Source organism: Marmota flaviventris, chromosome 14 (assembly GCF_047511675.1).
Source record: "Marmota flaviventris isolate mMarFla1 chromosome 14, mMarFla1.hap1, whole genome shotgun sequence".
In the NCBI taxonomy this organism is placed as follows: Eukaryota; Metazoa; Chordata; class Mammalia; order Rodentia; family Sciuridae; genus Marmota; species Marmota flaviventris.
Window position 1 is genome coordinate 57663099 of NC_092511.1, and position 14498 is coordinate 57677596.

Here is a 14498-nt window from a genome sequence, read left to right on the forward strand (position 1 = left end):
ATACAGGGCCTCTTGTTCAAAAATAATTTCAAAATGGTGACAGCTGAATATTAAATGTTTGGGGCCTTTCTAAGCAAGGCTGTACAGGTCACATTCTGTGAAACTGAACCTACCTGGGAGGCATGTCTTCTCTCTCTTTCCACTGCCAGTCACCAAGATCTGTCATACTGATCCTCAAATATTTCCTGATCTGTTCTTACTCCTTTTCTTTCATAATCGCCCTAGTGTGGGTTCTCATTTCCTCCAGCTATTCCCCCTGGTTCAAGTTTTTAGATCTGCAGTCAGGATGAACCATCTAAAACACCAATATGGTTATGTAACTACTCAGCTTAAAATGCTCCAGTAGCTTTTTATCACTTTAAGGATAAAGTACCAGCCACTCAGTATGATCTTCCATAATAAACTCAGTATGATGATAAAATCAAACCACTCATAGGGCTTGCATATTGTAACAGCTGCTCTTTAATATTGCTGCTACTCCTACCCTTTACCTGGGTAACTCATAATAGTGCCTGTCATACAGTTAGTCCCATAGGTGTTAGGTAATATTATTATCCCAGGAAACTCTCTTGGAATAACAAATCAAGCTGAAAGTCCTTTTTATGTCTCCATGGCACACTGCACATACATCTTACCAATTACTGTGAAATGTCTGTGCCTCCACAATTAGAGTGTAAGCTTCTTGAGGCAGGGGGCCATATTGTGCATCTTTTCATCCTAGTGCTAAAATGATACAGTGTCCTACACACAATAGGCATTAAAAAACTTTGTATATTAAATCTGACAGCATACCTCCCAACCACTTTTTGAAATCAAGAGTAAAGAAGGAAATGTTTTCAGCCATTGATGTTACCATATTTCTCTTCTCACAGCTGTATGGCACAACCCCTTGTCTCCCTATAAATTTCCTGTCTTCCCTAGGGACAATGTCTTCAATCATTAATGGTGTTTCTTCATATCATCCCTAAATCTTCTTCCTCCGGTACTGGCACCCCTCAATCCTTGAACCTCTCTCTCCCACACATTAGTGTAGTCTGCCAGGATAATCCCAAGAGTCTGAGAGTCAAGCCTCATGCATGGTGAAAATCCTAGATGTTACCGTTAGTTCTTTTCTTGAAAGTTAGATTGGGACAGATATTAAAGAGGGCACATCAGAGTGTATGAATCAGTTTTTAAAAAGTTGACTGGTGGGAAGGGTGTTTCCAACCTATTCTAGTTTCTTTCCAACTCTGTTCTAAAAGCCAAACCATCAGACTTGGAAACTTTGGAGGGAGCTGGTGGGACAAGTGTTGGTTAGATTAGAAGTCGACATCCGGCAAGCCTTTTCTAGTTATGGCAGCATTGGAGAAGTACTTTGTGGGAATACGTGGGCATATGGAGCCTTTGCTTTTCCTTACCTGTAGTAACTTTGGGATAAGTTCTCAATACTGGCATCTGAGAAAATATTAAGCTGACAATCGCTGAACTTTGGTGTCTTCACTCCTTATGAGAGAATTTTATGTAAAAAAGTCAAAAAATACAAACCTTGTATACTCCGTGTAGAATTGGTTTGACTATTTTACGCATGTGAACAAGGACTGGAGAAAATGGTGAAATTGAAAGCTATGTTAGGATGGTGAGTCCATAGCTGAATTTTTCAAACACTTCTATAAGTGCATCAAATAGCATATTTTTAATGCCTGCCAGGGACAAACAAGATAGGAAAGTCACTGTGAAAATTAGGCTGGAGGAGCGGAAACGACAACTCCACTTCTACCGTAATCTCCGAATTCAGAAGAGGCGATGGCATCCAGGGCACATTCTGGGCCCGCCCTTTTCGCTGCCTGCCTTCTTAAGAAGCCGGAACCCTCGGGACTTGTTTCGACATTTTTCCAGTCGGAGATCGAACTTCAGTTCCGGTCACTTCCGGAAGTTGTTGCACCGCCGTTTCCGGGGCGGTGTGAGGAGGAGTTGGACTCCGAATGGGTCGCAGCCGAAGCCGCTCCCCACGGAGGGGTGAGTCTAGAAGCAACGCGGATGGCGTGGGGCTCTGTTGGAATCGCATCTTTTTTTTTTTTTTTTTCAGTATCTGGGCAACGGAGAGGCGGGCCCTTTCCTCCTGAGGAGGAAAGCTAGGGGTGAATGGGGGAACGAAGACCTAGGCCCCTACACTCTTAACGCTCTGAACCTCTCTGGTTTGAAGTCTAGAGTCTTTTTTTTTTTTTTTTTTTTCCTTCTAAATTCGGGTTTCATCGACTAGTTGTCAACCTTATAGTACAGTAACTTTTACTGTGCTTGTGGCCGATGGGCTCAGGCCATAGTTCCTTCATGTAATTTCTAGGAAACTGCACAAGTCACCCAGCTTTTCTGAATCGAATTCTCGCAGTCATTGGGGGTAATGTTAACCCGCGGGGAAAACTGATGTGAGAATAAATGTTACATTCTATAGCATTCACTATGTGATTTTGCTTGGCTCATAGATGCTCCATAACTCTTATGATCCTGCTCAGTTTATCATAGGGAAATCGGTATTTAGAATTTCGAATCCAGGGAACTCACCGATTAATATCTTCTGTCCCCCAGACCTAATAAGGAGGCCGTGCAATGTAAAGAATCTAACTAGACTTCCATTGAGAGCTCTAACTTGGACCCTTGGTTGTGTCCTTGGTTAGTTTTTGTCACCTTCAACTAGTCAGTATTCAGTTTTCTTACAAGTCAACTGAGGCCTCAAGCCACATGTGGCTGTGGGGTTCTTGAAGTGTAGCTAATCCGAACTGAGAAATGCAGTTCCTAAAATAGACACCAGATTTCCTACCAGAAAAATATAAAATATATTATTAAGTACCTTTCATATTGCTTACATGCCAATATGTTTATAGCTGGGACATATTAGGTCAAAAAATTCTTAAAATTAATCTCACCTGTTTCTTTGTACCTTTTCAGTGTGACTACTAGCGATGGCTCACGTTATGTTTCTGTTGGAGGGCTCAGCTCTTGATATTTGATTCACTTTTTGGCTCTGCAATTTTTGTGTGTTTGTATTAGAACGTAGGCGGTCCCGGTCCACTTCCCGGGAGAGAGAACGAAGGCGCCGAGAAAGGTCCCGGTCTCGGGAAAGAGATCGAAGAAGGAGCCGTTCGAGATCCCCACACCGAAGGCGCTCCCGGTGAGTATAGTGAATAAACCAGAAGCTGGACTATGAAGAACAAAGAAGCTGGTCACTGATCTTAACTTTGGTGGTTTTTTTTTTGGTCGCAGTTTCATGAAATGGAGGAAACAATCCTACTTTATTCTAAAGCTAACATTTCTTTTGATAAAACGGGGTTTACATTCCACTTATACAGTTGTCTTGAGAAGTAAATGAGGAATAATAAATGAATGAAAACCACTTAGTGTGGTGCTTGGCAAGAGCAAGAAGTAAATGTTTATATTTCTGTTAGGATTTTTTAAATTAACTTTTTGGTGATAGCAATATATTCAAGTGTATGATCAAGAATTGGAGGGAGAACTTTAACTGGGTGCACACCCACAATCCCAGCAAATGAGAGACAGAGGCAGGAGGATCTCAAGTTTGTGGCTAGCCTCAGCAACTTAACCAGACACTCAGCAATTTAGTGAGACTGTGTGTCAAAATTTAAATGTGGTAAAATATCCATGGGTTCGGTTCCCATTGTGGAAAAAAAAAAAAAGAATGGGACATCTTAGAAGAACCTTGGAAATGGACTCTGTTAATAGCATCAGTTGGTATTTAAGTGAGCTTTATTGTTTGTGTTTAATGGGTAGAATTTTTCAAGCTAGGTTTTTCTGCCTCATAAAAATTTCCTATACAGGCAGTGGCACATGTCTGTAATCCCAACAGATGGGGTGGCTGAGGCAGGAGGATTGCAAGTTCAAAGCCAGCCTCAGCAAAAGTGAGGCACTAAGCCACTCAGGGAGACCCTGTCTCTAAATAAAATACAAAATAGGGCTAGGCCACATCAGTGTTAAAAGCAGCACAATTCACAGTAGCCAAACTGTGGAACCAACCTAGATGTCCTTCAATAGATGAATGGATTAAGAAACTGGTATATATACACAATGGAATATTACTCAGCAATAAAAGAGAATAAAATTATGGCATTTGCAGGTAAATAAATGGAGTTAGATAATATCATGCTAAGTGAAGTAAGCCAATCCCCAAAAACCAAAGGCCAAATGTTTTCTCTCATAAGTGGCTGCTAATTCATAATGGGGAGGGGCATGGGATGAGTGGAGGAACTTGGAATGGGCAAAAGGGAGGGAGGGTTAGAGTGGGGAGGGGAGGGGGCATGGGGTTAGGAAAGATGAAGGAATGAGAGGGACGTCATTACCCAAGGTACAAAAATGATTATTCAAATGGTTGGATCTTACTTCATGTACAACCAGAGAAGTGTAAAATTGTGCTCTATTTGTGTACAGTGAATCAAAGAGCATTCTGCTATCATGTATAACTGATTAGAATAAGTAAATTTTAAAATTAAAAAAAAAAATAGGACTAGGTGTGTGATTCAGTGGTTGAGTGTCCCTGAGTTCAATCCCGGTAACAATAAAAATAAATAAATAAATAAATTTCTAGCCCTAGTAGAGTGCGACTGATGACTATCAGTAAAGTGGGTTTTTTTTGTTTGTTTATTTGTTTGTTTTTGTAATATCAGAGCCTCTCCTTCACTCCTCTACGGTGAATGGACTCTTGAGTTCTCTGGAACTTATTTCTGTTCAGTCTTTACTTTTCAGGAACTCATGCGTTAATCTGTGCTGATTGACAGAGTTGCCGTTTATATGTATCTGTTTCTTACATCTTTATTTATAAATATTAGATCCCCAAGACGACATAGATCCACATCTCCTTCCCCTTCTCGACTGAAAGAAAGAAGAGATGAGGAAAAGAAAGAAACAAAAGAAACAAAGAGCAAAGAACGTCAGATTACTGGTAACATTACTAGATAAATAAGCTTGTTTAGATCGCTCCAGTCATGATAAGTTATAAAAGTATAATTTTTGAGCATTTAAATATTAAGATTTTTATGGTGTTCGTTGCATATGGTTTTAAGATTTTGTTTTAATTGTACCTTAGTGAGTTGCTTGTTGTCCATGGTGCTCCTGATATAACCTAGGTAGGGTAGTTAAAAACATGAGAATATTCTATTTTGGAAGTGTCTTCAAATCTAGGTATTGTAGTATCTGATATTAAAGGTGGTCCCCCCCATAAGCTCCAACTTGCACGCTAAGTTACATTCTGTCCAAATTTAAGAGGAATTTTTCTCATTTATCTTTGTCTTTTATGTGTTCTCTGCTGGTAAGGTAGAATGTCTATTAATTTGTCACCAGTTTTCTTTTTATTTTGTATGTGTATAGATATAGATACATAATGATATAAGAGTTTTTAAAATCATTTTTGCAGAGGAAGACTTAGAGGGCAAAACAGAGGAAGAAATTGAAATGATGAAGTTAATGGGATTTGCCTCTTTTGACTCAACAAAAGTAAGTAAAACATGCAATGAATTAAACATTCTGATTTGAATTAATCCATTATGCCTGTTGTGGTTTTCCATATTCTTTTATGTGTCACTTATAATTTCTTCTGTTGGCACAAGTTTATTTGGTTTTAAGACAGTAACTATCTGTTTGAAGGGCTTTGAGAACACAAAGGAGGAAATTTTAAACTGCCATTGCATTTGGAGAGTGTTTGCCAGACATATGGTTTGCGTTAGATCATAAAGGGCAAGTAAAGGTGATCAGACAGAAAGAAGGCAGAAGATAATTTAAAGTAGAGTGCTGTATAGGTGTGAAGAAGCATGAGGTATTATGGGAATTTCAAATTCTGTGACTGGTCCAAGGGGGCTGATGGGTGGTAACTGTGACTGAGGCTACAAAATGGAGGAAAACAAATTTTGTAGGGATTTTGATGACTTTAGCCATGCTAAGGAATTTAGAGTTGACTTATTGGTGTTGAGAAGAGGAAGCAAGGATTTTAAAACAAGGGAGTAACACGATTATATGTATGTTTTAGAACAATGACATTGGGGACAGCATGGAAGACAGATGGGAAGAGGGTTAGATTAGAAGTAGAGAGAACTGCTGAGTCATGCGAGTGTAAGATGATACAGGACTGAACTGAGTCTAAAATCTCAGAAGCCAGGGTAAGTGGGAATGGGTATCAGTAGTCAGTGATGCCCCTGAGACATTGGGCTGGGGAGCCTGGTTGGTACAGTTAACTCAGAACAAGATTACAGGAAGGGGAATTACTGGGAAATAGAACATTCAGCTACCAGAAAGATGACCTTGGACTACATGTCTCACAGCTCAGATGGGGGATAGAGAGGGATTGGGGAGTGAGTGCTATCTAGCTTTCATCATAATACCTGGAGACAATAAAGGGGAGGAAAGAGAGAGAGATTGTTAAGAAGAAAAGGGAGAAAGAAATTTTAGGGAGGGAGGAGGAAAGAATATCTAGAGAGATAGGAAGATGGGGGTAAGAGAAAGAAATAGGGAAGGCCAGGAGGAATGGAGAGAGAAAATAGAAGGAGAATAGTGGGGATGGAGAGAAGAAGAATATATGTGGAAAGAAGGAATAAAATTTTTAATCCTTTTTTTTTTTAAGATTTTGATGAAAGCTCTATTTTTTAAAATTTATTCTTCTTAGTTTTACATGACAGTAGAATGTATTTTTGGCAAATTATATATACATAGAGTATAAATTATTTTATTCAGGATCCCATTCTTGTGGTTGTACATGATGTAGAGTTACTCTGGTTGTATATTCAAATACAAGGCTAAGAAAGTTATGTCTGATTGTTTCTACTGTCCTTCCTATACCCCTCCCCCCTCCTTTCCCTTTGTCTAATCCAATGGATTTCTATTCTTACCCTCCCCACCCTTCCTTGTTTTGGGTTAGCATCCACATATCAGAGAACATTTGGCCTTTGGTTTTTTGGGGATTGGCTTATTTCACTTAGCATGGTAGTGTCCAGTTCCATCCATTTACTGGCAAATGTCATAATTTCATTCTTCTTTATGGCTGAGAAATAGTTCATTGTGTATATATACCACATTTTCTTTATCCATTAATCTGTCAAAGGACACTTAGGTTGTTTCCATAGCTTGGCTATTGTGAGTTGAGCTGCTATAAACATTGATGTGGCTGTGTCACTGTAGTATGCTGTTTTTAAGTCCCTTGGTTATAGACCAAGGAGTGGAAAAACTGGGTCAAATGGTAGTTCCATTCCAAGTTTTCTAAGGAATCTTCATACTGCTTTCCATAGTGGTTGCACCAATTTGCAGTCCTACCAAAAATGTATGAGAGTACCTTTCTCTACCACATCTTCACCAACATTTATTGTTACTTGTATTCTTTATATTTGCCATTCTGGCTGGAGTGAGATAGAGTCTCGGTGTAGTTTTAATTTGCATTTCTCTAATTGCTAGAAATGTTGAACATTTTTTCATGTATTTTTTGACCATTTGTATTTTTTCTTCTATGAAGTGTTTATTCAGTTCCTTTGTCCATTTATTGATCGGATTATTTTTTCTGGTGTTGGGGGCTTTAGGGGAGTGGAGGAGTACCAGGAATTGAACTCAGGGGCAGGGCACTAGGCCACTGAGCCACATCCCCAGCCCTATTTTGTATTTTATTTAGAGACAGAGTCTCACTGAGTTGCTTAGCGCCTCACTTTTGCCTCGGTTGGCTTTGAACTCATGATCCTCCTGCCTCAGCCTCCCAAGCCACTGGGATTACAGGCATGGGCCACTTTGCCCAGCTGGTGTTAGGTTTTTTGAGTTCTTTGTATAACCTGGAGGTTAATGCTTATCTGAAGTACAGGTGGTAAAGATTTTCTCCCATTCTGTAGGATCTCTGTTCATGTTTTTTATTGTTTCCTTTGCTGTGAAGAAGCTTTTCAGTTTGATACCATCCCATTTATTGATTCTTGATTTTACTTCTTGTGCTTTAGGAGTCTTATTGAGAAAATCATTTCCTAAGTTGACAGGATGGAGAGTTGGGCCAACTTTTTCTTCTAATAAGTGCAGGATCTCTAGTCTAATGCCTAGGTCCTTGATCCACTTAGAGTTGAGTTTGTATAGGGTGAGAGATAGGGGTTCAATTTCATTTTATTACATGTGGATTTCCAGTTTTCCCAGCACCATTTGTTGAAGAGGCTATCCTTTCTCCAATGTATATTTATGGCGCCTTTGTCTAGGATAAGATAACTGTATTTATGTGAATCCTTTTCTATGTCTTCTGTTCTGTTCCAGTGGTCTTTATGTCTGTTTTGGTGCCAGTACCATGCTGTTTTTGCTACTATAGCTCTGTAGTATAATTTAAGGTCTGGTATTGTGATGCCTCCTGCATCGCTTTTCTCACTAAGGATTGCTTTGACTATTCTGGACCTCTTATTTTTCCAAATGAATTTCATGACTGCTTTTTCTATTTCACTGAAGAACATCATTGGGATCTTTTTTTTTTTTTTTTTTTAATATTTATTTTTTTAGGTGTAGATGGACGCAATACAATGCCTTTATTTTTATGTGGTACTGAGGATGGAACCCGGGTCCCACCCGTGCTAGGCGAGCGCTCTACCGCTGAGCCACAATCCCAGCCCTCATCATTGGGATCTTAATAGGAATTGCATTAAATCTGTATAGCATTTTTGGTAGTATGGCCATTTTGATATTAATTCTGCCTATCCAAGAACATGGGAGATCTTTCCATTTTTGGATATCTTCTTCAATTTCTTTCTTTAGTGTTCTGTAGTTTTCATTATAGAGGTCTTTCACCTCTTTTGTTAGGTTGATTCCTAAATAGTTTTTTTGTTGTTGTTTTTGTTTTTGTTTTATTTTTTCTTTTGAGGTTATTATAAAGGGATATTTTTCTGATTTCTCTTTCAGCTGATAACATCTTTAATGTATAAAAATGCAGTTGATTTATTGGTGTTGATAAAATATTTTTTCCTAGGGGCAGGGAATGTGATAAAGGGACTGCTTAGCATTCACAAGTTCCTGGATTTAATCCCCAGCACCACCAAAAAAAAAGTTAGTTTTATAAATGGAATTTGAGATTTTGAGAAGAATTGTCATTTAATTCTTCTTGCTGGATATGGTGACACATACCTGTAATCCCAGCTTCTCGGGAAGCTGAGGCAGCAGGATTTTGAGGCCAGCCTCTGCAATTTAGCAAGACTCTATCTCAAAATTTTTTAAAAAGCGGGGCTGGAGTTGTAGCTCAGTTATAGAACACTGCTGGGTTCATTCTAGTTTAAAAAAAAAAAAAAAAATCCACCTCCTCTAATTCTGTATTCCATTCCATTGAGTTGTTAATGGAATAGGATAAACCCAAATGGTGTAAGACTTTCTTTTTAACTAATGTGATAGTAAGTTTAAAATTTTTGAAAATTATATTGTATAACTTAAGAGGAGTACTGACACATGACTGTTGAGGTGAAAAAAATTAAGAATGCAGAGGTTATATGAACCCTATTTTGGAATATTAATTTTTTTTTGGTATCTGTCAACTTTTTTTCCTTGAATATATCAAATCCAAATCCCTTTTTATTTTTTCCCAAAGAGTATTTTATATGTGAAATGTTTTGTTAATATATATGTTAAATGGATAAAAATATCTCCAAAGTAAAGCAGTTTTAGTTAAATGGATAAAAAAAAAAAAATCTCCAAAGTAAAGCAATTGTAGTTTTATTGTTTTTAGAAGACTGTTTTTAGAAGAATTATTTGTTTGTACTGGCGATTGAACCCAGGGGCCCTTTGCCACTGAGCCACATCCCCATCCCTTTTTTTTGTTTTTTATTTTGTGGCAGGATCTCACTAAGTTGCTGAGGTTGGCCTTGAACTTGCAATCCTCCTGCCTCAGCCTTCCAAGTTGCTGAGATTACAGGAGTGCACCATTCTATCCAATTGAAATTATTTATTTGTTTTGGGGTATGACTATTTCCTGATTATATTTGAAATTCCTGAGAGTTATATAGGTAGAGCTAACCCTTTGCTTTGCTTTTTTTTTTAATTTAATTTAATTTTTTTAGTTGTTGATAGAACTTAATTTTTTATTTATTTATATGTGGTGCTGAGAATTGAACCCAGTACCTCACACATGCTAGCAAGCGCGCTCTACCACTGAGCCACTACCCCAGCCCTATCCTTCACTTTTAATTGTAATCAGTGCTGCTTAAGATGTTTGTTTATTAAGGAAAAAGTGAGGATCCTTAAAAATTGTCGTGTACCATGTAATCAAATGATGTCAGTGGAGTTTTGGTTTGTTTTTCCCAGTACTGAAGGTGAAACCTAGAGCCTCATCCCATACAAGGCAAGTGCTCCACCACTGAGTATAGCCCAACTCCCATGTCAGTTGTTTTCTAATGACCTCTATGGGGTTGTTAACTTAGTTTATATGCAGTTGGCAGTTAGGAAGTATCTTACCTCACTCATGTTTCTCAGTTACATATATCTTGTGTTATTTTCATCATTGATCTGTTGGGGGACCTTTTCCTTTTCTTCTGTTTCCCTTTCCTTTCCTCTTTGCAGTACTCATAATCTAATCCAGGGTTTCATTGGTGCTAGGTAAATTGTCTAGCACTGATCCCTATTGTGGAACCTTTCCATATGTCGTGTAGTCATTTATTTTCCCTCTACTTCAACATTCTTCTAGAAAGTTCCAAAGTGTGATTATATTTACCAATGGGTAATTTTCTATCCTAGTATGTAAATAAATGAACATAGGGCTAATAATATGTGACTCTACAAAAGTTTCTAAAAAGTCAGCAAGTCTTTAGAAATTGAACTCAGTGAAAAGATTAGCATAATTTCCTTTTTTCTTGGTCAAGGCAGGTCTTTCCAAGTTATGCCTACCTCTTATAATTTATCCAGTAGCCCTACCCTTAGAAATATATGAAAATAAGAACAGAAAATTAAGTCCATATATATTAGTTCCATTTCAAATATGTAGTTCACCTATGCATACCATTAGACCAGTGGGTCAGAATCCTTTTTTTTTCCCCTAATGCAGACGCCTAATGAGTATGCTACACTCATGAGTAATAATGGACAAGGGTAGGAAATAGGAGTCACATGTATGTGTTTCGTGGCATTAGCCAGTCCCATTCATTTCGCAGTCATTTTCCAATCAACTGCCAGTGCAGTGCCCTAGTATGTGAGAATGTAGAGGTGACTCAGACATATATCCCTCCATCAAGAAGCTTTCAGTGTCATTGGAGCAATAGCATATATATCACAGTAATACAGGGTAGAAAATAGAAAGTACTGTGGGGAAAGCATAGATACCATTCTTCAGGGGTTAGTAAAGAAGGTGCTGCCTGACAGCTGGATCATCTGAACTGGGCCTTGAATGATGGATAAGAAAGAACCAGTTCGTTAAAGATTGGTTCTTGGCAGGGAAGGCAATTCAGGCATGAGGAACAATATGGGAGCAAATGGGTATGGTTAATTAATTTGACTGTATTAAAGAACCATAAAGGGGGCTGGGGTTGTGGCTCAGCAGTAGAGCACTCTCCTGGCATGCATGAGGCCCTGGGTTCGATCCTCAACATCACATAAAAATAAATAAAAATAAACAAAATAAAGGTATTGTGTCTAACCAAAAATAAACTTTTAAAAAGTGCATAAATACATTCTACTGTCATGTATAACTAATTAAAACAAATTTTAAAAAAGGAATTAGTAACAAAGAGGATACATGCCACATATAGAAAGGTATGTAACAATCCAACTATTGTCTGTTATTCTATATTCTGATTCTTGATTAAAGATAAAAATGGTAAGACTTATGCAAGAAATGGAATTTAAACAAATGGAAATGTTCAAGCTACAAATTTGAGAATATTATAAGTTAATGGTAGAGGTTAAATTTTGTGTGAATGTAAATTTTTGTGGAGCTAATAAGTTTTATCTGATTTTAAAGGAGTCTTTGACCAAAAAAGTTTAGGATCTACTAGCCTATTTTCCAGCATGCCTTACACATAATACACATACCATGAATGTTTGCTGATTTTAATATTGTATTAAATTGTATATATGTAACCATAAAAATGTGAGCAGAGTTGTTTAATACTTGAGAGTTTGTGGGTATCATTAGGATCTGAAAATTTTCTCTTTTAAATGGATCTTGGTGATTTAACATTATCCATCTCTTGATCAGGCATTTAATGTGTCCTTCCTATTTTATTTGTTTATTGTTTTTCTCCAGGGGAAGAAGGTAGATGGCTCTGTCAATGCCTATGCCATAAATGTGTCTCAGAAGAGGAAGTACAGGTAAGCAAAGCCCCCACTATTATGTTTAAACTAATAAACTCAATTTCATATTTGGAAAGAGCTTTTTATATGGGGTAATCATGTTTGTGAAATGTATTAGTTTTCTGTACTGTCCCTTGATTTTTTATGTGTGTGTTTTGTTTTGTACTGGGTAATTGAACCAAGGGCCTTGTGCATACTAGGCAAGTGCCCTACCACTGAGATGTGTCCTCAGAACCCTGTCTCTTATCTTAAGGAAGTACTTTTCTTGCTTATATTCTGGCATGTTAAAATTGTTTCTCAATTTACATGTTAGCAAATAGCTATTCTAGAGAGGGTAGCTGACTTAAATGTTTTTGAGCTGTGTGTAGTAAATTTCTTAAAAAAGCCTAACTTCAACTTAGTGGGCTTTGATTTCAATGTAAAACAAATCCCTTCTAAACTATTTACCTATACTGATTACATCAGGATTTTAATGTAAATAAACTTTTCTTTTTTAAGTGTAGGCACATTTTGTTTGTGTTATAGATTCGAAACAAATGAATCTATACTTAAAATCTCACTGAATTGTTGATGAAAAAGTCAAGACATGTTTAAATATAACCTTTCTTTCTACCTTTATCACTGATAAAAGATCAGTATTCCAATTAATTTAGACTATGAATAATATGATTTTGAGAGTGCTATGAGCTAAAGTAATAGAGTTGTTATGGATAGACTGTCATAAAATTACCTTCAAATAAAGTATTATGAGGTGAACCATTGAAGCGTACAAATTGAATTTGCCTAATGGATACCTGTTTAGGAGTTCTTTATTTGTTTAAACTAGGTAATCATTGTTTACCTAAAATAATTGTGAATTTTAACTTGATTTTTTTAAAGGTCTGTACATCTTTCCAAATAATTCTGAAAATATATTTCCATACTGAATGTGGCATTTAAAGAAATCCAAATGGTTTTGCTTTATTTTAAAAGTGAGGTTATGGGTTACAGGTGTAATTTAGTGTAGAATGTTGCCTGGCATGCTTGAGGCCTTGAGTTTGATTCCAAGCCACAAAAATAAGTAAAAGTAAAATAATCTCATATTAATGTGCATTAAATAACCTTAAGTAGTTTCTATCCTACACTTTGTCATGTTAAATGTGGTCTTAGGTTTAATCTTAAAAACATGTTATTTTGGTTTTGGGGGGGGTTTTTATATATAAAAAGTCCAGAATTTTAAAAAGTTCACAATGAATTTTCTCTTCTCATTATAGGCAGTACATGAATCGAAAAGGTGGCTTCAACAGACCTTTGGATTTTATTGCATGAGAATTGAAATTTGAAGAATGATTTTCCCCCTCGTCTTGGTCAAAGAGTGGATTTTGTATTTAATATGCCTCAAAACCAGGATTGCTGTTCTTTCTTGTAAAGTAAGGAAATCTTATTTATGATGTGTGCAGTTTACTTACCTTTCCTCAATAGAAGATAGGTTAAACATTACTTTTTTTTTTTTTTTAGGAAATATCATTTGGGGCAGTCACCATCCCATTTTGTTTGTTTTTATTCCTATGGAAACTGTGTATTTTCTTCTTGGATGCTTGTTAGGACTTTATAACAAACATGAAAGTAATTTGGATGTTTCTCCAATAAAGCAATATTTCTACCCATTTTATAGTTGATAAACATTTTTATTATTAGATAAAAGAGCCCGCCTAGACGTTTTCTTTTTTCACACATATATACCTTGATTATTAAAGAATTGGGAGAATGAAGAAGTATAACTTTAAATTTTTGTATCTTCTGTTTTTCCCCCCAAATACTATTTATTGTTTTTCCTCAATTATGAAAGCAGTACATGCTTACTATAACAAATACCTGTGAAGCCAAAAAGTGAAAAGCCAAAAATCACTTATAATAAACTTCCAGGGATAATCAATATTAACATTTTGTTGTATGTCTTTCTGGACTTCTATATTTCTCACTTCCACTCATGAGATCAAAATGTATATACAGTCCTCTTTGTCTAACCCATTTTTCCCCATGTACTATGAACATTTTTTATGCTTTTAAATATTCTTTCAAAACTTAGTGTTTAGTAGCTACTTGGTTGTACCATAATTTATTAACTAATCCTTTATTGGTGAACATTGGCCTGTCTCCCATGGCTTACTTTTATAATTAAAACTTTTTATAATTACTGTCTGTCTTTATTACATACATGTTTTTATATTTGATTCATTATTTTCTCAGGTTCAGTTCTTAAACATGAT

General features: G+C 36.7%; 1 protein-coding gene across 2 annotated transcripts; it reads left to right on the plus strand.

Annotated features, from left to right (window-relative positions):
• Window positions 1–1574: 1574 nt before the first annotated feature.
• Snrnp27 (small nuclear ribonucleoprotein U4/U6.U5 subunit 27) lies at window positions 1575–14170 on the plus strand. 2 transcript variants are annotated; one of them, XR_003582572.2, is made up of 7 exons: window positions 1575–1995; window positions 3025–3145; window positions 4815–4927; window positions 5399–5478; window positions 12203–12267; window positions 13503–13658; window positions 13747–14170. XR_003582572.2 is itself a non-coding variant. In XM_027934393.2 (6 exons), the coding sequence occupies exons 1-6, from the start codon at window positions 1962–1964 to the stop codon at window positions 13555–13557; spliced, it is 468 nt and encodes a 155-aa protein (XP_027790194.1). In that variant the 5' UTR covers window positions 1575–1961; the 3' UTR covers window positions 13558–14170. The 2 variants fall into 2 exon arrangements, 1 of the variants encoding a protein (XP_027790194.1); XM_027934393.2 differs by having other exon boundaries at window positions 13503–14170.
• The last annotated feature ends 328 nt before the right edge of the window (window positions 14171–14498 follow it).

Bases quoted from the DNA above. Each gene is read 5' to 3' on its own strand.
- Snrnp27 (XM_027934393.2), top strand. From the start codon at position 1,962: ATGGGTCGCAGCCGAAGCCGCTCCCCACGGAGGG. The intron at 1,996-3,024 runs GTGAGTCTAGAA...TGTTTGTATTAG, and splicing joins AAGCCGCTCCCCACGGAGGG to AACGTAGGCGGTCCCGGTCC. The intron at 3,146-4,814 runs GTGAGTATAGTG...TATAAATATTAG, and splicing joins CCACACCGAAGGCGCTCCCG to ATCCCCAAGACGACATAGAT.